Below are 24,861 nucleotides of genomic sequence, written 5' to 3' on the forward strand. Positions count from 1 at the left end.
CTCTTGTCCAGAGTTGTTGAGTTGTTCTTTGTGAGAAAAGTTGTTGTGTCCTGGAGGGGACAAGTCAAGAAGATTATTGCTGGACTGGTAAAAAATAATTTGCTATAGTGGGCTTGAATCTCCTGAAAGAAAGTGAGATATCCGTACCTCAGCCAAAGAAGAAGATGATAACTTTTATTCTTCTTCACTTGTAATTTTTTAAGTTGTAATATTATTGTAATTTTAACCAATAATTTTAAGGAGATTCAATGGTAACAACTCAAAAAGCCGCGGATGTCAAGATGGGAGACCTTAACAAGCCATTCTGATTCAACGGTACTCATTTCAAGAGGTGGAAGGGTAAAGTTCTTTTCTACTTAAGTATTCTTAATGTCTCTTATGTGTTAACTGAGAAGAATCTAAAGAAAGTAGATAACTCTTCCATGAGTGATAAAGAACTCATTTGTCTTCAAGAAAAATTTGAAAAATATGATGGTCACTCCTACAAGTGTCAGTACTTTTTACTTAATTGTCTATTTGATAATTTTTATGATTATTATGATAGAACTTACTCTAGTGTAAAGAAAATTTGGAAAGCACTACAGAGTAAGTATGACATTGAGTAGGCTGGAGCTAAAAAGTATGCCGTTAGCAGATTTTTTTGTTTCTAAATGATGGACAACAAATCAGTGGTAGAACAAGCTCAGGACTTCATAATGATTGTTGGAGAGTTCAGGTCTGAAGAAGTCAAGATTGGAGATAACCTTATTGTTTGTGGTATAATTGATAAACTTCAACCTTCGTGGAAGGAATTTCAAAAAACTATGCGCCACAAGCAAAAGAAAACTTCTCTTGAGACTTTGACAATGAGAATTCGCACGGAAGAAGAAGCAAGGGACCAAGATGCACTTTTGCAAACAGAAGAGAACAACATCACACCGAAGGTAAATTTAACTTCTTCAAATAAAGCTGCCCCTGAAACTAACAAAAATACTACTTTGAAGCCTAAGAAGAAAAAACTCAAGAAAAATGATGGTAGACATCTAAGGACAATAATGATGGAAACAATCAAGCAAAAAATCAACATGTACAACAAAAAGCACCATGCTTTATCTGTGGAAAGAGTGGACATATTGCTCGATTTTTCAAATTTCAAAAACGTGGGCCTACACCTTAGGCAAACGTTATCGAAGAATTATTTGTGGCAGTGATAATAGACATAAACATGGTAGAAAATGTTGATGGATGGTGGGCTGACTCTGGTGCAAACCATCATATCTGTTTTGGCAAAGACTGGTTTTAAAAAATATACTAATTTTGAGGAGCCCAAAACCATCATGCTTGGAGATTCTCACACAACTCATGTTCAATCATCATGCTTGGAGATTCTCACACAACTCAAGTGATTGGAACGGGAGATGTCAAGTTGAGGTTTACTTCTGGAAGGGTATTAATTTTAAAAGATGTACTTTATACTCTTTCCATGAGAAAAAAATTTAATGTCTAGTTTTCTTCTTAATAAAGCAGGCTTCAAACAAATTATTGAATCTGACCAGTATGTATTTGTGAAAAATGATATTTTTGTGGAAAAGGGGTATGCTTGTGATGATATGTTCAAGTTGAATGTTGAAATAAATAAAACATCTACTTCTGTCTATATGTTTTCTTCTATTAATTTTTGGCATGCTCGTCATATAAATGATCGTTATGTGGGAATCATGAGTAGTTTAGGATTAATTTCAGTGATTAAAATTTTTTTTTGAAAAATGTGAGGCTTGTAGTAAATCCAAAATCACAAAAAGGCCTCATTTTCTAGCTGAAAGAAAAACTGATTTATTAGAATTAGTTCATACTAATATTTGTAAACTTGAAGAAATTAAATTTTAACTCGTGGAGAAAATAGATATTTTATCATTTTCATTGATGATTTTTTTAAATTTATGTATGTTTACTTAATGAAAAATAAAAGTGATGTTTTTAAGAATTTTAAAAATTTTCTCCATGAAGTTGAAAATCAGTTTAATAAGAAAATAAAAAGTATAAGAAGTGATAGAGGCCGTGAATATGAGTCAAATGAAGTCAATTCTTTTGTTAGATCATTGGGTGTAATTCATGAAACTACTCCTTATTCTCCTGCATCTAACGGGGTAACAGAAATGAAGAATAGAACTTTGGTTAAGTTAACTAATGCCAAGTCAATTGAGTCTTGTGCACCTTTAAATTTTTAGGGTGAAACTGTTTTGACTGCTTGTTATGTGTTGAATCGTGTGACACATAAAAAGACCAAATTAACACCTGTTGAATTGTGGAAAGATCATAAGTCAAATTTGAGATATCTAAGAGTTTGAGGTTGCTTAGCCTATGTAAGTTTAATGGATCCTAAAATTTTTAAGTTGGGTAAAAAAGTTACTACTTATACTTTTCTTGGTTATGCTTCAAATAGTACAACCTATAAATTTTTTAGTCTTGAAGATAGTATTATAATAGAATATGGTGATGCTATTTTTCATGAAAATAAATTTTCTTTTGATTCTAAAAATAGAGGGGGGGGGGGGGGGGTCAAAGGACTAAAGAAAATATTTTGTTACTGCCTAGTTTTTCTACTTCTATTTTGAAAAATAAAGAAAATGATGATTTTAAGTTAAGAAGAAGTACACGAGCTAGAGTAGAAAAAGATTTTGGTCCTAATTATTATGTTTTTAATGTTGGAGAAGACTCTTTCACTTTAAAAGAAGCTTTGTCTTCACATGATACTATTTTCTGGAAAGAGGTTGTAAATGATGAAATGTAATCGCTAATTCCAACAAAACTTGAAAATTAGTTGATTTACCACCAGGTTGTAAAATAATTGGATGTAAATGGGTCGTACGTAAAAAATTAAAACCGGACGGTTCTGTTGATAAATACAAGGCTAGGCGGGTGCTAAAGGTTTTAAGCAATTAGAAGACCTAAAATTTTTGATACTTTTTCTTCGGTAGCTAGAATTACATTCATTAGACTTTTAATTGTTATTACTGTAATTTTTTATTTACAAATTCATCAAATGGATGTAAGAATTGCTTTTTTAAACAGAGATCTAAATAAGGAGATTTACATGAAACAACCCGAGTGTTTTGTTAAGGCTGGCCAAGAAAGTAAAGTGTGTAAACTTACTAAATCCCTATATGGCTTAAAACAGGCACCAAAATAATGGCATGAAAAGTTTGATTTCCGCATGATTAATATTGACTTTAAAACAAATGAGTGTGATAAGTGCATATATCATAAGTCTTAGAATAATTCGCATGTTATTATTTGCCTATATTTTGATGATTTATTGATCTTTGGCTCTAACGTGAATATTATTGGAGAGACTAAAAACATTCTTAGAAGTCATTTTGATATGAAAGATCTTGGTGAGACAGATTTTATTTTAGGAATAAAAATTACTAGAACGTGTGATGGAATTTTTCTTGACCAGTCACATTATATTGAGAAAATTTTGAAAAAATATAATTTCCTTGGTTGCAAGTATGTTGTAACTCTATTTGATTCTAGTATTCACTCATTTCCTGTTGAAAGTGGAAATGATGTTATAAATCAAAAGAAATATGTTAGCATAATTAGAAGTTTGAGATATATGACTGATTGCACTAGGTCTAATATTGTATATGCAGTAGGAGTACTTAACAGGTTTACTAGCAAGCCAGGTAATGAACATTAACATGCTATAATGAGAGTAATGAAATACTTAATTGAAACGAAAAATAGTGGTTTGTTCTATAAAAAATCTGATGTTGTACTTGAAGGCTTTTGTGATGCGGATTGAAACACTTTATCAGGTAATTTCTTATCTATTACTGGTTATGTATTTACTTTGGGTGGTGATGCTATTTGTTGAAAATCTAAAAAACAAACTGTTATTGCTAACTCTACCATGGAGGCTGAACTAATTACTTTAGCTTTAGCTAGTGAGGAAGCGAATTGGTTGAGAGATTTGTTAGTTCAAATACCTTATTTTGAAAAAACCAATTTCTCCTATTTTAATTCATTGTGATAGCACCACTGTTATTGATAGAGTTCAAGAACGTTATTATAATGATAAATTCAGACCTATAAGGAGAAAACACAATAATGTGAGATCATATTTGACAAATGATACCATTATTATTGATTATGTCAAATCTTGTGATAATTTTCTAGATTCATTGACTAAGGCCTTAGCAAGAGAAAAGGTCTGGAGCATATCGAGGGGATGGGATTGAAGCTTATTGAATCTTGAATCATATGTGAGGAAATCCAACCTGGGGACTAGAGATCCTATGACTAAGTTCAATGGAAAAAACGAATCACATGATGACTTGTTGTGAAAAATGCACTACCTTTTATCCCTCTCTATGGTGTGAGTGCATTGACTATAATGATTATGAGGTTGAGCTTAAAAGAAACTCTTAATGAAAATTTGTAGCTCGTATGAGTAGGGTGCTAAAATTACAGGAGCACTCTAGATAGATTTCACCTATGTGAGTGTGGAGGTAGGCCGCTTCCTATGAGAATTACTCACTCTCAAAGACACTCATGAAATCGGGATAACACAAAGCCGTAACGTGCTGACTATAAAGCTTATGTCAGCAACTTGACTATTATGTGTAAGCAGTAACCTTTTTATTTCCCTTAAGCAGTCATAGTTTAAGTCTGAGACCACTATGACTCTAGAGTAAAAATTATTATTTTACTAAGTGGAGGTTCAATGCAGAGCACAACTTCATTATGCATGACAGTCTTCCTTCAGCTAATAGATTCTCTTATCTAATATTAAAATGAGTGGGGGTTGATGGAGTAGCATTTTAATACTTACAATATTATTTTGTTCTTGTTTTTTGCCAAAAGTGTAGTGATTGCTACATGCCATTTAGTGACATTAAGCACCTTAAGTGCTTTAAGTTCCATTTAGGCACTTAGTTCATTTGTCTTTACAGGCAAAACATGCCTATTTATCTCTTTTAAACTGATGACATAATATGCCTTAAGTCTAATTGAATTAAATGGCAAGGGACGTGCATGGCTTCTTTCTCATTTAACTCTTGGTTATGTTAGCTGAATTGGCTATCATTTTCCTTGAGATTCATGTAACTTCTCACTTTTTATTCCTCTATTATTCTACTCTTTGTGTTGTAACTTTTGTAACATATAGACCATTGATCTTCTTTCTTTACTATCCATTTATTCTTCCAATTCATTGCATGAAAGATTTTTCACCTATACATAGTGATGACCTTGCATATTTTTTGAAAGTACAAGAAAATATAGAGTTCACAATAGTTGTAAAAAAGAGAGTTTATTAGTTGAAGTGAGGTGTTTGGAGCTTTGAACTCAACTCTTGTCTAGAGTTGTTGAGTTGTGACTGTTGTATCCTGGAGGGGACAAGTCAAGAAGATTACTGCTGGACCGATAAAAAACAAGAAGATTACTGTTGGACCAGTAAAAAATAATCTACTTAAATAGAGTGAGATATCCGTGTCCAGCCGGAGAAGAATATAACTTTTATTCTTCTTCAGTTGTAATTTTTTCAGTTGTAATATTATTGTAATTCTCACCAACAATTTTTAGCCAAAGTTCCTTGACTTGGTTAGGACATAGGGGAATGCCAATATTTGAATTTTTTTCCCAACCAAATGCACCTAATCATCAGGGAAACATTCTACATCTGTTACTCCAAATAAATCATTGCCGCCCATAGCATCTACTATTCCTTGTATCATAGATGTGATTATTTTCAAGAAGGCAAATACAATATTTTGATCAACTAGTGATATAACTGTATCTATTTATGCATTAAAACTCGTCTCTGATTTGCATATTAATTGCTTGTAGGTAAATAATGAAGTACAGTAAGAAACTCAGTTTGATAAAAGTATCATTTGATGTATTGTAAGTAAATCTCCTAGGGCACTTGACTGTCTTAAGCTTTCCTCTGGTAAAAAAGTGCGCCTAACACAACAGCAATGCCTATTATTGCAATTGTAAGTACGCGTGGCGGCTTGGGACCTTCATGTTGCTGCGTTCTGAGAGCGCCACGATCTCTCTCAGCTTGACTAGTGTTCCTTCAAAGATACCAGAAACACGACGAATAAATAAAGACCAGGGAACTTGTCATACAACATAAGATATATAGCAGCATAATAGTACAGTTGCAGAGTATTAGTTGAGGGTTTGGAAGTGTATTTACAAATAAGCTGACTAATGCTGTGTATTTGTGTGTTACTATTACTCAGGAGTCGTTCGGTTGCTGGTTAGGAAGTGAATTATTCACGTGTTAAAACAAACATAACTAGTACCACGTTTGGTATCATTTTAGTTTTGCTATGTATAAAATGAATACTGATTTTCTTCATCAACATACATAGCTCAGAAAAATGGACTTTCTTCTTGCGTAACATGACCAAAAGTTATTTTTAACTATCAAATATTCTTTGAATAATGATGTCAAAAAAGGAACTTCCTAAATTCCGGTCAAATTTAGATAGAGAAATAGTTGTACAAGTGATACGTTTTGTCACCACCTTGTGGAAAATCATTAGGTATCAATATGTTAGAAACCTATGACTCGATTGATGAAACAATATCCCTCCCCCAAAAAGCATGTTTTTTTTTTCTGACAAAAAGCAACTTATCCAATATGGATTGAATCGAAAAGCAAAAAGTATTACATGGTAGCATGCCTTGTGACAGTTACTAACAAGCAGACTTGACCTGTTGCCAGCAACAGAAGTTGACTCAACACCATATCAAGAAAATATTACAAGCTGGAACCTATATACCCTCTATCATGTCAGGTGTCTTAGTCACGATCACTAACCAAGGACCGTTCATGATATCTAGCCACGATGAGGTTAGGCTCGTTATATCATGGCCACACACCACAGTGCATCTTTACAGAATGTTTCTTTTCTTTTGGTCTTCAGGTTAGAGGGGTTGTGGGGACTGTGCCGTGCGGCTGGGCGGATGGTTAAGGAAGGGGTTCTAGGTCATTGAAGAGCTCAATAATCATTGAGACAAGATCCATAGACCACTTGTACCAACAACAGAGGAAAGCAAAAAAATAAGCATGAAATGCATGTAAGGTAAGAATAACAAAAAGATCAAAAGATGCATATTTTCAATGGACCGACGATTGTACCTCATGAACATCACGTAAGAATCAAAGCTAACTCTACTCAACTTTGAGACGAAGGTTCAAAACGACCTTGGATACACGAAAAATGTCTACGAAACCAAAGTTTGAGGTCCGTATACCTGGAAGATTTTCCATTACACCTGCGTTCATGGGCATTTCTATCACAGAGCCTAATATATCTGCTACACAGATGGCAGCGTTCTGCTCTATTCCCACATACTTCCTGGTAAAGGAATGCAGATATTATTGTAGCAGAATACTGAAGTTCAAACTTTCATAAAAGGTACAAAATGGGAAGTCACTGTAACCTGATGCTTAAATAAATCAATTGCAGGAAAAGGATGCTTGCAATACTCGCATGTCACGACCCTTTGTGGGCAATTTTCACGTTTGTGAACAGCTAATACCTCACGCTCCACTGTCTCGTTACACAAAGAACATGCTACCTGAAAATTCATGCATAAAATTACATTAAAAAGTTTAAAGTTGGCTTGCAACAATGAAGAAGTGGGGAAGAAATGTTATCCCCTAGCCCTCGCAAAATACAAACGTGCATATTCACATAAACAGTTTCTAGAAGCAAACTGGAAGGAAAATAAAGGAATTGAATTGATCAAATCTAGATATCTATCTCCAAAGGGACTAAAATCTATTGGGGTGAATTGATATAGTTGTAGGTACACGAGAACCTCTTGCCTGTACTAGTTGAGAATGCAATTAGAGAAGAGAAAAGCGAACATTTTCCCTGTAAAATCCCTCGGCATCATTGACAAAAAAATTAAGAGATAAAACAAACAGGTTCACTTACCGGAGCATGAGTTCTCAAGAAATGTTCTTCTGCATCTTTTTCTGGAACCATATCGCCACATGTTTTACATTTTTCAAGCTTCGGGGAGGAGTGAGCAACATGAAAATCGTGATTGGAAGAAGGAATCGCTCTGTCACCGGAAACAAAACAGTTCAAATTAGCAAATGATGAATATGCAAGCCACATACTCTAAAGATCATATTTCGAATAAGATTAGAAGAAGCCAACACGCATACAAGGTTAAACTTCAATAAACATGACATTTAGCATGATATGATTGGTCATGCACAAATTGCGACCGCTATTAGAGTACACGTCTTACAGCTTCTAGATTGGAAGATAGAAAGATTAGATCCGGAAGTTCATCTCTTCATTGTCAAATTTTACAATGTGTTATTGACAATCACAATGATAATTCGTCATACATTGAAGACATTAACTCTTCAACTAAATTGGATGAAGATGAGGATTCAATAAGAAATCCACATTTTCTAGCAGCTCACAACCCTGGTGTGATTCCGATGAGCTTTGACAGTTGGACCTCATAAACATCACCAAAGAATAAAATCCAAGGTCTGCTCAACTTTGAGAGAAAGGTTCAAAACGACCTCCGAGACATGAAAAATGCCAAATAAATAAACATTTTAGGCCCGTAATACCTGGAAGATTCTGTAATGTTATTTGTGCTTCCATTGCATCTACTCTCATGGACACTTCTTTCACGAAGCATAATATATCTGCTACACAGATGGCAGAGTTCTGTTCTATTCCCGCATACTTCCTGGTAAACGAATGCAGATATTATAACAGCAGGATACAATAGTACAATCATTTACCAGAAAAGGTACAAAATAGAACAAAAAGCCCAATCATAGATAGTAGTCGTTGTAACCTGATGTTCAATTAAATCAATTGCAGGCAACGGAAACTCGCAATACTCGCATGCCAGCATCCTTTGTGGGCAATTTTCACCTTTGTGAACAGCTAATTCCTCACGCTCTACTGTCTCGTTACATAAGGAACAGGTTACCTGAAAATTAACATGCATAAAATCACATTAAAAAGTTGTTATTGGCTTATTAAAGAGCTGCAACTATGAAGATCAAGAATGTTATCCCCGAACCCTGAGCCCTCAAAAAGGAGGGCGGGGGGAGAGGATTCTTTCCCTGTAAATCAGACCAGGATGATAGAAGCAGAGTTGGTGGGGATACAAAACATAACTTCATGAAATACCAGAACTTGAGAAGTAAACAAATAGGTTCACTGACCGGAGCATGCTTTTTCAAGAAATGTTTGTCTGCATGTTTTTTGGGAACCATAAGCCCACAGATTTTACATTTTTCAAGCTTCAGTGAGCAGTGAGCAACATGCAAATCGAGATTCAAAGAAGGAATCTCCCTGTCACTGGAAACATAACGATTCAAATTAGCAAATGATGAATATACCACTGCATAGGCAAAGATCATATTTAGAATAAGATATGAAGAAGCTGACAAATATGACATTTAGCATGATGTGATTAGTCATACACAAATGTCAACGGCTGTTAAACTGTACGTCTTACTTCTTAGATTGCAAGGTAGAAAGAGTAGAGCTGGAAGGTTCGGCATTTCATTGTAAAATTTTACAATGTGTTATCCATAATCCCAGCTACCATTCATCATATATTAAAGACATGAACTCTCAGCTTCCATTGGCAGAAAATGAGGATTAAATAATAAGTCTACGTTCTCCTGTAGCTCACACAGCCCCGTTGCGAAATGAATTACAGCAACAACAATATACTCAATGTAATCCCACAAACGGGGTATAGCTAGGGAGGGTCGGATGTACTCTGACCTTGCCCTTACCTTTGTGGGGATAGGGAGATTGTTTCTAGTAGACCCTCGGCTCAAACGAAATGTACCCAATGCAGGATTGTAAGAAATATCAAACAACAAAGTAGCAATATAAAACAAATGCAGCAACAGATGGTAGTGAACGTCGAAGAATAAGAAAATAGGTGATAGCTAAGGAATACAACTAAAAAGAAGAGGAGAGGAGGCTAGACCCCTTCCCACAAAGCATGACAACACTCAGCTACCTACTAGCCTTCTGCTCAAATCCTAGACCTCCGGAGCTTCCTATCTAAGATCTTGTACTTAGTCAGCTGAAGTTGTGTCATATCTTGTTTAATCACCTCCCTCAATTTTTTTCTTTGGCCTATCTCTACCTCTCCTCACGCCTGCTGTAACTGACCTCTTACACCTCACGCATCCTCTTACCAATTAATACTTCCATCAACATAACAACCTACGATATCGAACCACATGCACATTGCAAATAATAATAATAAATCGAAAGACCCAACTTGGAACTAAAGCATCCCATTAACCAAAGAAAAAATCATGATGATGTTTTGCTGATAAATCAAATGTTACTTCATTAAAAACACACCAAGATGGTGTATCAAATTGTCAATGCACACTACTATCCTATCTACAAAGACCTTTCCTTCTTCACTTCAGTAGAAGACAAGAAATTGCAGTTAAATGCAAACCTAAATATTGTCTACATAAATTCCAGCTAAGGTAACAAAAACATGAAATAGTTATGGAAGTTAAAGTTCTCTCATACACTTCTAAGAATAAATTTCTCAAAAGGCCACTTAAGTACGTGGAATTATTTGGCAAAGTCGCCTAACTTATGATTTTATGTCTTACAAAGTCACTCTGACTTGAGAAAATAAATTAATTTTTCATGCCATGTAGACATGAACCGGACAAATAATAAAATTTTAAAAGATCCATATATTAAAAGGCTTTATATCTCAATAACTTCTATTCCAATTCTCCATTTAAAAATCGAATTAAAGAAAAGCTAGTCTTTCCTGCTGATAGTACAAGAGGTATTTTTTTAAAAGAAAACATTAATTCTTTCCACCTAGTGAAAGTAGGTCCAGTTGAACAAAGCAACATTACATGATCACAAGGCATAAAAGTTGGCTTGTTATTCATTTTTAGCTTATTTACCTAAAGTGATCTTTTTGCGATAATCGAAGCAAAGTAAATTAATTTTAATAATGAATAAAAATATTTTTTATGTATTAACGAATACAAAGTTGAATAATCATCCAAAAAATTTCGTCATAAGTCATATATTATGGTTGTCAGAGCCTTATAGGAGATTCGGTTAGTAGTTTGATAGGTCAAAATGCGGTCTTTTTATTAGTTTATTATTTGTAGGGTCCATGTTCATCTAACATAAAAGATAATTTATTTTGTCAAATCTAAGTTAGAAAAGAAAAGTAGTTTTGAAGATTTTATTGACAGAAAATTTAGTATTTGACCATGTATTTAGTTGAAACTTGAAAAAAAAAAGAAGAATATTTGAAGTACGTTTTGAAAAATAGTTTTTGAAACTTAAAATTGTGTTTATTGGACAATACTTAAAATTTCATGAATGAAAGAGAAATTTCATCCAAAATTAGTCTGAGCTAATTTTTGTAACAGATCAACTTTCAATAATAAATAATATTTCAACTTTTTTAAAAAAAGAAATCTACTCTTAAAATTTATGATCATACGAAAAGTAAGATTTTTTGTAATTGATCAATTTTCAATAACAAATAATATTGTTTTTTAAAAATAATCTACTCATAAAATTTATCATCAAACAAAAATTAAGTTAGGACAACTTACCAGTTATTGCAGATACTTGTGGTTTGATCAGAAGCTACAGCCATTATTCCCCTCAAAAAGGAAAAATCTCTAAGAGAATAACAAAGTAAAAGGTTAATTAAAATTCAATAATCGACAAGAAAGATTATAGGGTAACTAATTAAATTGGTTCGATTCAATCTACTATAAACACATCCAGCTCTATTTGAATTTGTCGATTTCCAATTAAAATTTCAGATAAATCTACTTCAGAATTGAAGTGTTTGATTAAATTAAAAAAACAACGTAAAATTCTGCTACAATCAAACGAACCTGAAACACAAAAAGACTAGACAATATTTGAAAGATTTTTTTCTCATTAGCTGCACGATGTAATTATATTTGTATAAAAAGACATAAAAAACCTAAACCCTAAACATAACCTATTAGGATTCCAATTACCCATATTTGTCACAATATACATTTACCAAATATATAATTAGCTTATTTACATTCATATTTAATAACACTTGGTGCATTCTTCGTAAAGATATTAGCAACTCCGCATAAGTAACATGAGGGAGTTGCTCGGATTATAAGCACTCCTCACTTCCAATTCGAGATATACTACAACTAAGCACAACTCATCTCGCACATAGTGAATCTATTTCAGTACGTTTGTTTTGTTGATTATATAAGAAAAAAAGAATTCCAACCAATATACAATACCCCTAAACTCTCACAATATACATTTACCGGACACTCTATGACCCACCCCCAAACTATGCTTCAACCATCTCAATTCACAGACAGTCATCGCCATCGATATGTATTTCGCCTCGGCCGAAGTGTTCAACAAGGCAATTACATAACTTTGATAAATAAAAGGTACAAATTGATTACATACAACAGTATCTGTTCATGTATTAGCGGAACTCGTCTTTGATTGCATGGTTACATTCTGAACTCTAGGATGCGGACATGGTTATATTAACTTCTCAGACAAAACCTAAGAGTTGATGGATTAAAGTAAAGATGCTAGTGCACTGGACTTTCTTCAGCTTTCCTCTGGAAAATAAGTGAGCCAAACAAAACAGCAATGCCCGTTATTGCAATTGTAAATAGAAGCCGCTTCCTGGAAACGTCATGTGGCTGTCTTCTGGCCGGAGCACCAAGATCTCTCTCAGCTGGAATAGTGTTCCTTCAAAGATCACCAGAAACACGACGAAAAAAGTAAAGACCAGGGAACTTGTCATACAACACAAGATATAGCAGCACAATACAGTTGCAGAGAGTTTAGTACATGGCTTAGAAGTGCATTCACTTTATTGGATGAGACATGATGGAAACAATACCAGACGATGGTTCAGATGGCAAGTTTTATAGGGAAAGACATGTGTAAGCAATATGAACAACCACATGCACGTATCTGGGAGCACCTTGAGTTCATTAACTTCCACAAAGACGGTAAAATCACACACCTTTTCACCTATTATTTTAAAAAAAAAAAACGTAGGGCATTGTGTGAGCTAACAATTGTTACAACAACAACAATGGTGTTGTCCCACAAAGTGGGGTTTGGAGAGGCTAGAGTGCACGCAGACCTTGCCCTTACGCTAGGGGTAGAGAGGTTGTTTCTGATATACACTCCCCGCTCAAGGAAAAACAAATCAAAGCAATCTAGAAAAAAAGTAACGGATGCGAAAGCATGACGAATGGTAACTATAACAAACTAATACGCTACTCAAGATACATGAAACAACAGGTAGTAACAAGATTAAAAAAAATCAAGAACAAGAAACTACAAGAATAATACTATAGCTAGTAGTAGGGAAGGATTAACTATTAAAAGCTCTGCTACCTACTAATCTACTACACTAATCTATATCCTGCACAACCTCCTATCTAAGGTCATGTTCTCAGTTAGCTAAAATTGTGTCATGTCTTGTCTAATCACCACTCCTTGACACTTCTTCAACCTACCTCTACCTCTCCTGAAACCATCTATTGCCAACCTCTCACATCTATGCGTTGAGGCATTCGTACATCTCTTCTTCACATGGTGAAACCATCTCAGTCTTGCTTCCGGCATCTTGTCCTCCACCGAAGTCACTCCCACATTGATTCAAATATCCTCATTTCTAATCATATCTCTCCTAATATGCCCACACATCCATCACAACATCCTTACTTTGCAACTTTCATTTTCTAAACATGAGAGTTCTTGACTGGCCAACACACGCCTCATACAACGTAGTTGGTCTAACAAACACTCATTAGAACTTACCTCTAAGTTCTGGTGGCACTTTTTTAGTAAACAGGACTCCAGATGTGAGTCTCAATTTCATCCACCCTGCACCAATACGATGAGTGACATCTTCGTCAATCTCCTCATTTCCTTAGATAGAAGACCCAAGATAACTTTCTATCTTTTTGATGGCCAATTGTCGATTAAATCGAGGGGAGAAAACAACGAATTGTGTACATTTATTATGCAACGGAGATTGTTGATTTCACCATCAAAATAATTTATCCCAAGTCTACTGTGAATCTCTTGGAATCAAAGTTAGAAATCACAAACTAACTTGTGTCTTGCTATTGCGTGTTTATGTTATTGTGGAAGCTTTTGAGAAAAAGAAAAAATTACTCAAATATGATTTAAAGATACACTTGTTCTGTCTTTTTAAGTAAAAAAGAAGCAGTTTCTGAATCCCCATTATCACGTTAATAACCATACAAGTTATCAAGTGTGATAACTTCTGCTTAATTTTCTTTCAGTTTTAAAGTTCTTAACCTTATCTTTCCTAATTGGGTCGAGTCAGCCCACATGGAGCAACCCACAACCCAGCTAGAAAAATCCAACATCTCCCACTTCATTATGATGGGCTAGACCCAAAAAAAATATCATGACGTTAACATAAAAACAAATAATTCGTGCAACCTGTGAGCATCAAAAGCTATACCTTTTAAGGTTTTACAAAGGCTCCACGTAGGAATTCAATCACATACTAGAAAGAATTCATTACTAATATGAGGATCTTATTACTCGCAATAGCCCCGACATTATTCGTTACTCTTGTAGCTAGTTATCTGATCCCCCATCCTTTAAAAGGTGTACTCGAGTTCATGTTTAACTTTAGATTCACAATTACACTTGACACCTATATAGTAAGTGTAATGGCCGATCTGTATATATAAGTTAAATTATTAATTTTGATTGTCTTCCCTTTCAACTCAAATCTATCTATTCCAAATCAAGTACTTTCCTACACATGCACTGATTGTTTTCTTTCCTGTGACTATTTTCTCATATTTGATTTACATAGCATCGTGCATCTTTCTAGTGACTACTTTCTCATATCTGATTTGCGTAGCACCGTGCATCTCTCCGGACTACTTCTCATTTTTAATTTGCATAGTATCGTGCATCTTCTCATACTTTCTTTTATCTGAGTTGCATAGCACCGTGCATCTTTCCAATGACTCCTCGAATCTAATTGGTGTAGTTCCATGCCTCTTTCCGGTGACTCCTCAAATTTGATTTGTATAGGGTCGTGCCATCATTCCAATCCTACCAATGTAATTTCTCTTTTTTAGTAGGGTCGTGTTGTCACTCCGACCCTACCCATATAATCTTTTTTTCAGTAGGATTGTGCCATCATTCCAACCCTACCCATATAATTTCTCTTTTTCAGTAGGGTCGTTCCATCATTCCAACCGTACCCATATAATTTCTCTTTTTTAGTAGGGTCATGCCATCATTTCAACCCTACCCATATAATCTCTTTTCCTGTAGGGTCGTGCCACCATTCTGACCTACCCATATAATTTTATGTCAGTTTTTCGACGAGAGCTTTCAGACCCTTTCGATTTTTCTGGCAGTTCAGTACAATTTCTGCGAACACGCATCACTAGTTCTGATTTAGTCCTATGATTAAGTCCAAATCCTTAATGAGGAGAACAGAAAATCAAACAAAACTTTTTCATGAGATGGGCGCAAAGTCCAACTCACTAATAGCCCAAGTTCATCATTAGAGGACTAAGCACATTGAGATTGATTGACTTTGTTAGAGAAAAAATAGTCTTCGGAGATCGTTATGAAATTTGTGAAGTCGAGTAATCAACTTATAGATATCTTCGTCAAGTCCTCCACCATTCCTCGTATTAATTACATTTTAACAAGCTTTGAACATATGACTTGTATGCACCAGCTTGAGGAGGAGTGTTAAAATATCAATAGGAATAGGAATGTTAAATAGAATCCTACTTGGAAAAGAATTGCAATGTAGTATCCTAGTTGGAAAAGGATTATGTAGTGTCTACAATAGGGTCTCAGGGTAATCATGTAGATGCAACAATTCGATAATATTCTTCTCTTATATTTCTCACATATAGTTTATGTATTCGCCGGTGTCAACCCAAGTCAAAATGAAATTTGGGTATGAAAGTTTTTGATGGCTTAAAAGACATAGGAAGTTATTTATGAAGTAGATCATCCCAAGATGATTTTTACTTTTCAATGAATATTTGAAGAAAATGATGTTCAAAAGATACAGTAACAAGGTAATTGTGACCTTACATTCAGTTACTTTTAAGATTTAAATACAAATGACTTAGTCATAAAAGTTGCAACTAGTATGCTATACAAGATTTATAGGCAGTTCCCTATTTAGCTTTTCAATTACAAATGACAATGATCATTTTTTAATTCAAGTTGCTTGTCTATGATAGTTTGAGTACAGAGAGATCGTCTTCACAGACAAAGAATTGGCAAATTTTGATTCAGCAGAACTTCCACAAGTCACAATTCATCAAACTGAAAGAGATGCCAACACCTCCGCAAATGAAGATGAATACGGTGAACTAAAGAGGGAATTGCTAATGTGCACACCCAATTATCCTTCTTTTAGTATCAAGAAGGTACCAAAAGTTGCTTTTTTTTTTTTTAAATAAGGTAATGGTTTATTGACTTGAAGTACCTAGAAGGTACCAAAATCAAAAGTTACAAAAGACTGCTAGTCAATTATAACATCTCCTCCCTAGTAACTCCAAAAAGTCCATATACTGATCTAATTATCAATGAAACTACTTTTACACCAAGAAAACAAATTATGTAAACACTTGTTTAAAACGAGGAAAAACTAATTGTTCATTTGCTTATTAAAATCTTTTGATTCTCAACACCAGGTTTCTCATATAGTGTACTATTTAAACTATTTACTGAAAAAAGATCTAAAGTCCCCTTTTCTCAAACATGCATGCCAAAATCCACCAATGTACTGTAAATTTGACAAACTTCGAAGTTCAAGAGTCTCTAAATATGTAAGAGTCATGACAAATGCATGTCCGGTGTCAATAACATTAGGGTAAGAAGGGGTTATCAAAAAAAATCATTAAGGTCAGAAGGACAGATAGATGCATGTTTCCAATGAGCTGACAGTGGAACCTCGTAAATATGACCAAAAAATCAAAGCCAAAATCTTCTCATGTTTGAAAGAAAGGCTCAAAACGACCTTGGAGACATGAAAAATGTCTACTAAATGAACAATTGAAGGTTGCACTACCTGGAAGATTCTGCAATGTTGTTTGCACTTCCATTGCATCTACTCTCATGGACATCTCTTTCACGAAGCCTAATATATCTGCTACACAGATGGCAGAGTTCTGTTCTATTCCCACATACTTCCTGGTAAAGGAATGCAGGTATTATAACAACAGGATACTGATTCAAACATTTACCCAGAAAAAGTACAAAATAGAAAGAAGGATAATCATAGATAGTCATTACAACCTGATGCTTATATAAATCAATTGTGGGCAGCGGAAACTCGCAATACTCGCATGTCACAATCCTTTGTGGGCAATTTTCACCTTTATGAACAGCTAATATCTCACGCCCCACAGTCTCGCTACACAAAGAACATGCTACCTAAAAATTCATACATAAAATCACATCAAAATGTTCGTAGTTGGCATACTTAAGAATTTAACTATGAAGAAGTGTGAAAAGAATGTTATCCTCCAGCCCCGGAAAGGGAGGAGGGAAGGTATCTTTCCCATCAATCAGAACAGAATGATAGAAGCCAAGTAGGTGGGTAGGAATACAACATATTTTCATCAAATGCAAAAACTTGAGAAGAAGTTAGAGGTATAATTTAAATAGAGTGTTCTTAAAGATTCTGCTCAAGCCCTCCTAAGCCCTGAAACTAGGTGCAGGACAAGCTGAAAGCTTAAATGCAGCTTTTTTAATGATAGCAGACAGCATCTGAAAAGTCTGACATTAACAAACAATGTGTACTTAATGTGATTTATTAATTGTTAAGAATAGGATCGGATAATGCTGTTTTAAGGCCTATCTTTTTATACAAAGAATTAAGTTGCAACCCTTGCAGCAGACATAATGTTATTGAATAACTAAAATAAAGAAATAAGTTCTATCTTTCTTGAATAACCATGAAACAACATACACAAAATATGTATTTATGAACACACAGAGCTTTAAAAAATGCATATTCACATAAACACTTTGAAGCAAACTGGACGGAGATAAATAGAATTGATCAATGGAGCAATCTATCTCAAAAAGGCACTAACTCTTTTAATATTACAGTTACAGGGAATTGAAAACTCTTTGAATGTAAAAGGTGAGAGTGCAATAAAAGGGAAAATGGATTCTTTTCCCCGGAAAACCCCTCGGCATCATCCACAAAAACAAAGAAATTAAATAAGGATAAATTTCACAAAACCATAACTTAAGTTACCTAAAATACTAAAAATTCCTTCACTTAGTAAACATTATAAATATCCCTAATTTACATTCTCTCTCTCTTTAAATTTTCAGATATATAACTTCTACCCTAATAATTAGGATATATTAATTGCCCCCTAAAAATTTGCCCAAATATCATCTCTTCACCAATTTAATACCATTAATGTCTAACCTCCTCCTCCTTTAAAGTATTTTCCAGAAAACTATCATGCCCATAACGACGACTCTCCCCCACTTCTTACACACGTTCCGTTTTATAACGGCAACAGGAAAAACACAAGGTCATTTTAGTAATAATAGTCAAATCATGCCCATTTCTCATACCCCACTATTCCACATGCTTTTTCTATCACCTTTACTACTTGTGAAAACAGTTCTAAGCAAAATAAAGTAACACTGGTGCTGATAACCATCTTCATCTCCCTCAATTCTCAACTGCATCAAATACTTGTACGTATACGCTATTCATATTGTACATTTATATATAGCTGTGTAAATCTGTTGCATGTGAGTATCCAGCAATCAGAAATGCGCATATGTTTCTCACGGAGTAATATCCGGTCCAGTGAAGGATGTTAGGATTGCATCAAATACGTTTTTCATCTCAGATCTATGTGTATGTTACATAAGTATTTTTATGTATCTCTCTATAGTTATGTTTCATCTATGTTAAGTGCATCGAATAACTTTTCATCTTAGATCTCTGCGTATGTTACATAAATATTTTTATGTATCTCTCTATTGTTATGTATTTTTAAAAAGATTAGTGTAATGTATCTCTTGTATTTTTTACTAAAGATACCTTGATATACATAAGTAGGAGCAATAGATACATAATATTTCCTAGATATGTTATAAAGAGATACATTTTACAATTGAAGAAGATACATTTTTAATATAAAGAAATATATAACATATTTTTGTTCTATGTGACTCATATATACATAGAATATTTATCCCTGTTTTTTATTCATATGTTTACAAATATATATTATAATGTATCTCATGTATTTTTTATCTATCGATACATGATTTAGTTGACCGATACGTTTAATTAACAAGTAACTCTATTTTCAGGGTATGAAATATGTCATTGATGAGATTTCACAACATCCTCCAAGGTTTGACAGCTCGTGTAATGCCAAGTTTATAAAAGAATTTGAAGAAATTTTGTCAAACGAAGTAATTGAGATGTTCAATGAGACATGTTTTGACGAATCGTTGAAAAAAATCGCAGCAACAAAAAACAGAGAAAAGAGGAAAAGATTGATTCTGCAAATAGAATGGTGAGAAGGATATTTTGAAAATTTACATAATAATTAATTACGTCTTGTTGGGAATTTTTGCCTGCTAATTCAAATATATGAAGAGTGATTAAGTAAATTTTTGTTATTTTTTTAATTAGACAAGCTGTCCGCAGGATGCGAAGGGGTCGGGCGACGGGGCCGGATGAGATACCGGTGGAGTTTTGGAAGTTCGTTGGAGAGGCTGGTGTAAGGTGGTTGACTGGATTGTTTAATGAAATCTTCAGGACGGCAAAGATGCCCGAGGCGTGGAGGTGGAGTACCATGGTCCCTCTTTATAAGAATAAGGGGGACATTCAGAGTTGCAATAACTATAGGGGGATTAAGTTATTGAGTCACTCTATGAAGATCTGGGAGAGAGTGGTCGAGATGAGGCTAAGACGGATAGTGTCTATTTCGGAAAACCAGTTCGAATTTATGCCCGGCCGCTCGACGACGGAGGCAATCCACCTGGTGCGGAAGAAGGATCTGCACATGGTGTTTATCGATCTGGAGAAGGCATACGACAAAGTCCCCAGGGAGGTGCTTTGGAGATGCTTGGAGGTGAGTGGAGTACCGCTGGCATATACCAGAGTGATTAAGGATATGTATGATGGAGCGAAAACCCAGGTGAGGACGGCGGGAGGAGACTCAGAGCATTTCACTGTCCTGACAGGATTGCACCAGGGATCTACTCTTAGTCCCTTTTTGTTTGCGTTGGTGATGGATGTGTTGACGCGGCGCACTCAAGGGGAGGTGCCGTGGTGTATGCTTTTTGCAGACGATGTAGTGCTGATAGATGAGACTCGAGGGGGTGTGAGTGACAAATTAGAGGTGTGGAGGCAAACTCTTGAGTCTAAAGGGTTCAGAGTGAGCAGAAGCAAGATAGAGTATGTGGAATGCAAGTTTAATGACGTGAGGCGGGAGAATGAGGTAGTAGTGAAGCTGGTAGCACAGGAGGTATGCAAGAGGGATAAGTTCAAGTATCTTGGGTCCGTGATCCAGAGTAACGGTGAGATTGACGAGGATGTCTCGCATCGTATTGGGGCGGGATGGATGAAGTGGAAACTCGCGTCGGGGGTGCTGTGTGATAAGAAGTGCCGCCCAAGCTTAAAGGCAAATTCTACAGGGTGGTAGTCCGTCCGGCCTTGTTGTATGGAGCGGAGTGTTGGCCAGTTAAGAACTCCCACATCCAGAAAATGAAGGTGGCAGAAATGAGGATGTTGCGCTGGATGTGTGGACTGACTAGAGGGGATAGAGTTCCGAATGAGACTATCTGGGAGAAGGTTGGTGTGACTTCAGTGGAGTGCAAGATGCGGGAAGCACGATTGAGATGGTTCGGACACGTGAAGAGGAGGGGCATGGATGCCCCGGTCCGTAGGTGCGAGAGGCTAGCGTTGGATGGTTTTAGGCGGGGTAGGGGTAGGCCGAAGAAGTACTGGGGCGAGGTGATTAGGCGGGACATGGACAGTTACAGCTCACCGAGGACATGACCCTAGATAGGAAGGTCTGGAGGGGGCGAATTTCGGCAGAGGATTAGGGCCAGTTTGGGTCGCTAGTGTAGGGAATTACTTGGAGGGGGTTTTATTCCTGTTATGATTCCGTCTTCCGTGTTCCATGTTTTATTACGAATCTGTGTGCTTTCCTTTGCTTTCTCTGTTTTATATTACTTATGGGTGCCGTATTTATGATATGTAATCTGCTTCTGTGCTTTACTATGTGTTTGTGTGGTATCTCGTGTCTTGAGCCGGGGGTCTATCGGAAACAGCCTTTCTACTTCATCAGAGGTAGAGGTATGGACTGCGTACATCTTACCCCCCAGACCCCACTAGGTGGGAATACACTGGATTTGTTGTTGTTGTTTTAATTAGCGCGCATTAGTTGTTTCACTGGATGTATCACCAAAGATGTATCCCTTGTTAATGAATGTATTGAAAAAATAATAAAACAGGACTTTTTGTAATTTTTATACAAGTTGGGATAAGATGTAATTAGAGCTAACTAGTAGGGATTTATGTAAAACACGCATTAAATAAATGGGTCACTTACCGGAGCATGAGTGCTCAAGAAATGTTCCTCTGCATGCCTTTTTGGGATCATATCCCCACAGACTTTACATTTTTCAAGCTTCCGCGAACAGTGAGCAACATGCAAATCGAGATTGGAAGTAGGAATCGCTCTGTCACTGGAAACATAACAATTTGAAATTAGCAAAGGATAAATATACAACCACAAAGTTAAAGCTCATATCCAGAATAAGATATTAAGACACTGAAAAACATACAAGGTGAAACATGAATACACATGACATTTAGCATGATATGATTGGTCATGCACAAATGGCAACCGTTGTTAAACTAAACGCCTTAAAGCTTATAGTAGAGCTGAAAGGTTAATCACTTCATTGTAATATTTTACAAGGTGTTATCCACAATTTGAGGTAGAGGTACGGCCTGCATACACTCTACCCTCCCCAGACCCCACTGTGTGGGTTTACACTGGGTATGTTGATGTTGTTATCCACAATCCCAGTGATCATTCATCATATATTAAAGACATGAACTCTTCAACTTCCATCTTTAGAAAATGAGGATTAAATAAGAAATCCACCTGTAGCTCACGTCCTCCATTTGAAACAAATCAAAAAAGAAAAACGCTAATTAACACTTCCACCATCACAATATACAAGCAGACAACAACAACAACTTAGCTGGCATTTACTTTTCCATATTGGACCTTATGCACATCACAAGCTTACCATATTATTTGAGAAAGGTTTAGAACTCTAACCAACGTTTCGGATTTTGGAGTTTCCGGCCCAATCTAGGTCAGGGATAGTTTGACCAAGCTCGCTATCGAACCCAAGTTGCAACTAATGCATTATTGACCGAGCTAAAATCATGATCAGTTTTTGCTGATAAATCAAATTAATATTTCATTAAAAACACACCAAGATGGTGTATCTCAATTGTCAATACTCACTAATATCCCATCTTTAAAGACTTTTCATTCTTCACAAAGGGCATGAAAATTACAGCTAAAAGCAAATCAAAATACTCTCTCCGTTTCAAAAAAATTGGGGCTTTTTACCTTTTCATTTTGTTTCAACATAAGTAATATTTCACAACTACATTAATTTTTCTTCCAAAATTACCCCTTGTTTTAATAATGAAGTTTTACACCATCGAAGAACCACTTCTTTCTTCAAGACATTTAATTAGAGGTAAGATAGCAAAACACTTCTTATTTTTTAGGAGTAGGTGTACCACAGCTCCCGCTATGCACGCACAGGATCTGGTGAAGGGCCAGATCACAAGGTGTATCATATGTAGTCTTACACTGCATTTCTGCAAGACGTTATTTCCATTGCTTGAACCCGTGACCTATTGGTTAGGTCGCAACAACGTTACCCGTTATTTTGAAATGGGGGAAGTATTACAACAACAACAACAACATACCCATTGTATTGCCACAAAGTGGGGTCTACAGAGGTAGAGTGTACGCAGTCTGTACCACTACCTCAAAGGTGAGGTAGAGATTTTTAATAGACCCCAACTCAAGATAAACAATGTACAAAAAGACGTAGTATAATAATAAAAAACAATAGTTACTATAAAAAGAACAGATAGTAACAGAAACAAGATTATCACAAAACAATACTACAAACAATCTAACTGAAACAACAAACATCACGTAAACTCCAAGAACGAGATAAGGTACCAACAATGAAGAATAATTATGGAAGTTATAGTCTTTATACACTTCTATCTTCAAATCTTCAAAAAAAAAAAAATTTAAATGGGAATGAGAACAACTTACCAGTGACTGCAGATACTTGTGGCTTGATCAGACGCTACAGCCATTATTCCCCTCCAAGAAAACACCTAATTTGATTAAAATATATCTAAGATAATAACAAAGAAAAGAAGGGATTAAAATTCAATAAACCAGAATATAAAGATAATAATGTAACTAATTAAATTTACATTTCTGAGGATTTGAATTTGTTTAATCCCAATTAAAATTTTCAAATAAATTGGATTAAGAATTTAATAATCTGTTTAGATAGAAAAAACAACCTAAGATTCTCCGAATTGGAATTTGTTGTTTCGATTGATCGAATGATGTCGGTGGACGGTGAATTCACTTTGAGGAAGTTGTACAGTTTGGTTCACTTACGGGGCGAACTTTTTATGATTGTTAATAGAGCTGTTTTGCCACGCGCCTTTTATGCGCGTGTTTAGAACTCGCTCTAATGGGAGGGTGAATTGAATATTTTGATTGGGCTGTTGTAGTGGTCTGGGCTTGTTGGGCTTAGTTTGGATCAGTTAGAGAAAGGGCTAAGCTCATAAACGTCATTTAATTATGTATCTTTGTTGTATATAACGGAAGATAATTATGTATCTCGATAGTTCCAAGATCAAAAAAATATATCGCTAGCTAATTATTTATTACAAAGAAAAAATGTATCTTCATTGGATGTATCAGAAGCTAATTATGTATCTCAATAGATCCAAAATTAGAATTTTCAGTAATTATGCAAAATATTGAGATTTTCCATAATTAAGCTTCAAACTGTTAAAATTTATGTTGTTTGCCCTTTTTCTGGGCTCAGCGTAACAAAATAGCTCTAGCTTTTGAATATATGCTAGCCAAAGGTTTTGTTGTTCATCGGGCTTAAGTTGTGGATATTAAATAGAATAAATTACACAAATCTCATACTTAAGAGAGTATATTACCTAATATCCCTTATATTTAAAAAATTTACATAAAATCCCATTTTTCAACTTTACTCTTGATACATATCAAGAAAACCACACATCCTATTTTTACTCCACCATTAACTCATTCAAGATTTTCTTCCCTAAAATATCTCCCTAATTATCAACAATTAAATCATCTTCCGTCCTGATTTTTTCTCTTCCATTAATGTTCAAATCATCTTCCTTCCTGATTTTTTCTCCTCCATTAATGTATGCAACTTTTTTTTCCTCTCCTAAAATCTCTCCCATTTTTTTTAGAAAAATCTATTGATACATATATAAATTTATTTAGTTATTCATACATGTTTATTTTTTTAATGGTGATTTATGTGAATGATAAATATGATATCATTATATGGGTATCATGGTGATTCATACGATAGATACATTTTGTATGATTTTAACGGGTGATACATATTGTATTATGGTGATTCATGTGATAGATAAAATTATTAGGTGATTCAT

General features: G+C 35.1%; 2 protein-coding genes across 4 annotated transcripts; both read right to left on the reverse strand.

Moving 5' to 3' along the window:
- Positions 1 to 5,781: 5,781 nt before the first annotated feature.
- Positions 5,782 to 12,375, reverse strand: LOC107851275 (XIAP-associated factor 1). Its single transcript, XM_047400961.1, has 8 exons — positions 11,624 to 12,375; positions 9,212 to 9,347; positions 8,836 to 8,973; positions 8,603 to 8,724; positions 7,944 to 8,073; positions 7,444 to 7,581; positions 7,255 to 7,358; positions 5,782 to 6,062 (listed from the first exon to the last, which is right to left on the reverse strand). Exons 1-8 carry the CDS (start codon positions 11,665 to 11,667, stop codon positions 5,921 to 5,923), a joined length of 954 nt encoding a protein of 317 aa, XP_047256917.1. The 5' UTR covers positions 11,668 to 12,375; the 3' UTR covers positions 5,782 to 5,920.
- An 8-nt stretch (positions 12,376 to 12,383) lies between these two features.
- LOC107851274 (XIAP-associated factor 1) lies at positions 12,384 to 23,851 on the reverse strand. 3 transcript variants are annotated; one of them, XM_016696227.2, is made up of 6 exons: positions 23,713 to 23,851; positions 23,453 to 23,537; positions 21,683 to 21,818; positions 17,373 to 17,510; positions 17,146 to 17,267; positions 12,384 to 12,782 (listed from the first exon to the last, which is right to left on the reverse strand). In XM_016696227.2, exons 2-6 carry the CDS (start codon positions 23,494 to 23,496, stop codon positions 12,620 to 12,622), a joined length of 603 nt encoding a protein of 200 aa, XP_016551713.1. In that variant the 5' UTR covers positions 23,497 to 23,537; positions 23,713 to 23,851; the 3' UTR covers positions 12,384 to 12,619. The 3 variants fall into 3 exon arrangements, with proteins under 3 accessions (XP_016551713.1, XP_016551715.1, XP_047256918.1); XM_016696229.2 differs by having other exon boundaries at positions 23,453 to 23,517; positions 23,713 to 23,804; XM_047400962.1 differs by lacking the exon at positions 23,713 to 23,851 and adding an exon at positions 23,620 to 23,696 and having other exon boundaries at positions 23,453 to 23,517.
- Between the last annotated feature and the right edge of the window lie 1,010 nt (positions 23,852 to 24,861).

The sequence above is a fragment of the Capsicum annuum genome, chromosome 12 (assembly GCF_002878395.1).
Source record: "Capsicum annuum cultivar UCD-10X-F1 chromosome 12, UCD10Xv1.1, whole genome shotgun sequence".
Lineage (NCBI taxonomy): Eukaryota > Viridiplantae > Streptophyta > Magnoliopsida > Solanales > Solanaceae > Capsicum > Capsicum annuum.

Excerpts from the sequence above, each read along its gene's own strand:
- LOC107851274 (XM_016696227.2), bottom strand. The coding sequence starts at position 23,496 with ATGGCTGTAGCGTCTGATCAAGCCACAAGTATCTGCAGTCACTG. Across the intron at positions 21,819-23,452 it reads ACAAGTATCTGCAGTCACTG|TGACAGAGCGATTCCTACTT; the intron begins GTAAGTTGTTCT and ends TTATGTTTCCAG. Across the intron at positions 12,783-17,145 it reads AACATTGCAGAATCTTCCAG|GAACACTATTCCAGCTGAGA; the intron begins GTAGTGCAACCT and ends TGATCTTTGAAG.
- LOC107851275 (XM_047400961.1), bottom strand. The coding sequence starts at position 11,667 with ATGGCTGTAGCTTCTGATCAAACCACAAGTATCTGCAATAACTG. Across the intron at positions 9,348-11,623 it reads ACAAGTATCTGCAATAACTG|TGACAGGGAGATTCCTTCTT; the intron begins GTAAGTTGTCCT and ends TTATGTTTCCAG. Across the intron at positions 8,074-8,602 it reads AACATTACAGAATCTTCCAG|AGCGATTCCTTCTTCCAATC; the intron begins GTATTACGGGCC and ends TTCCGGTGACAG.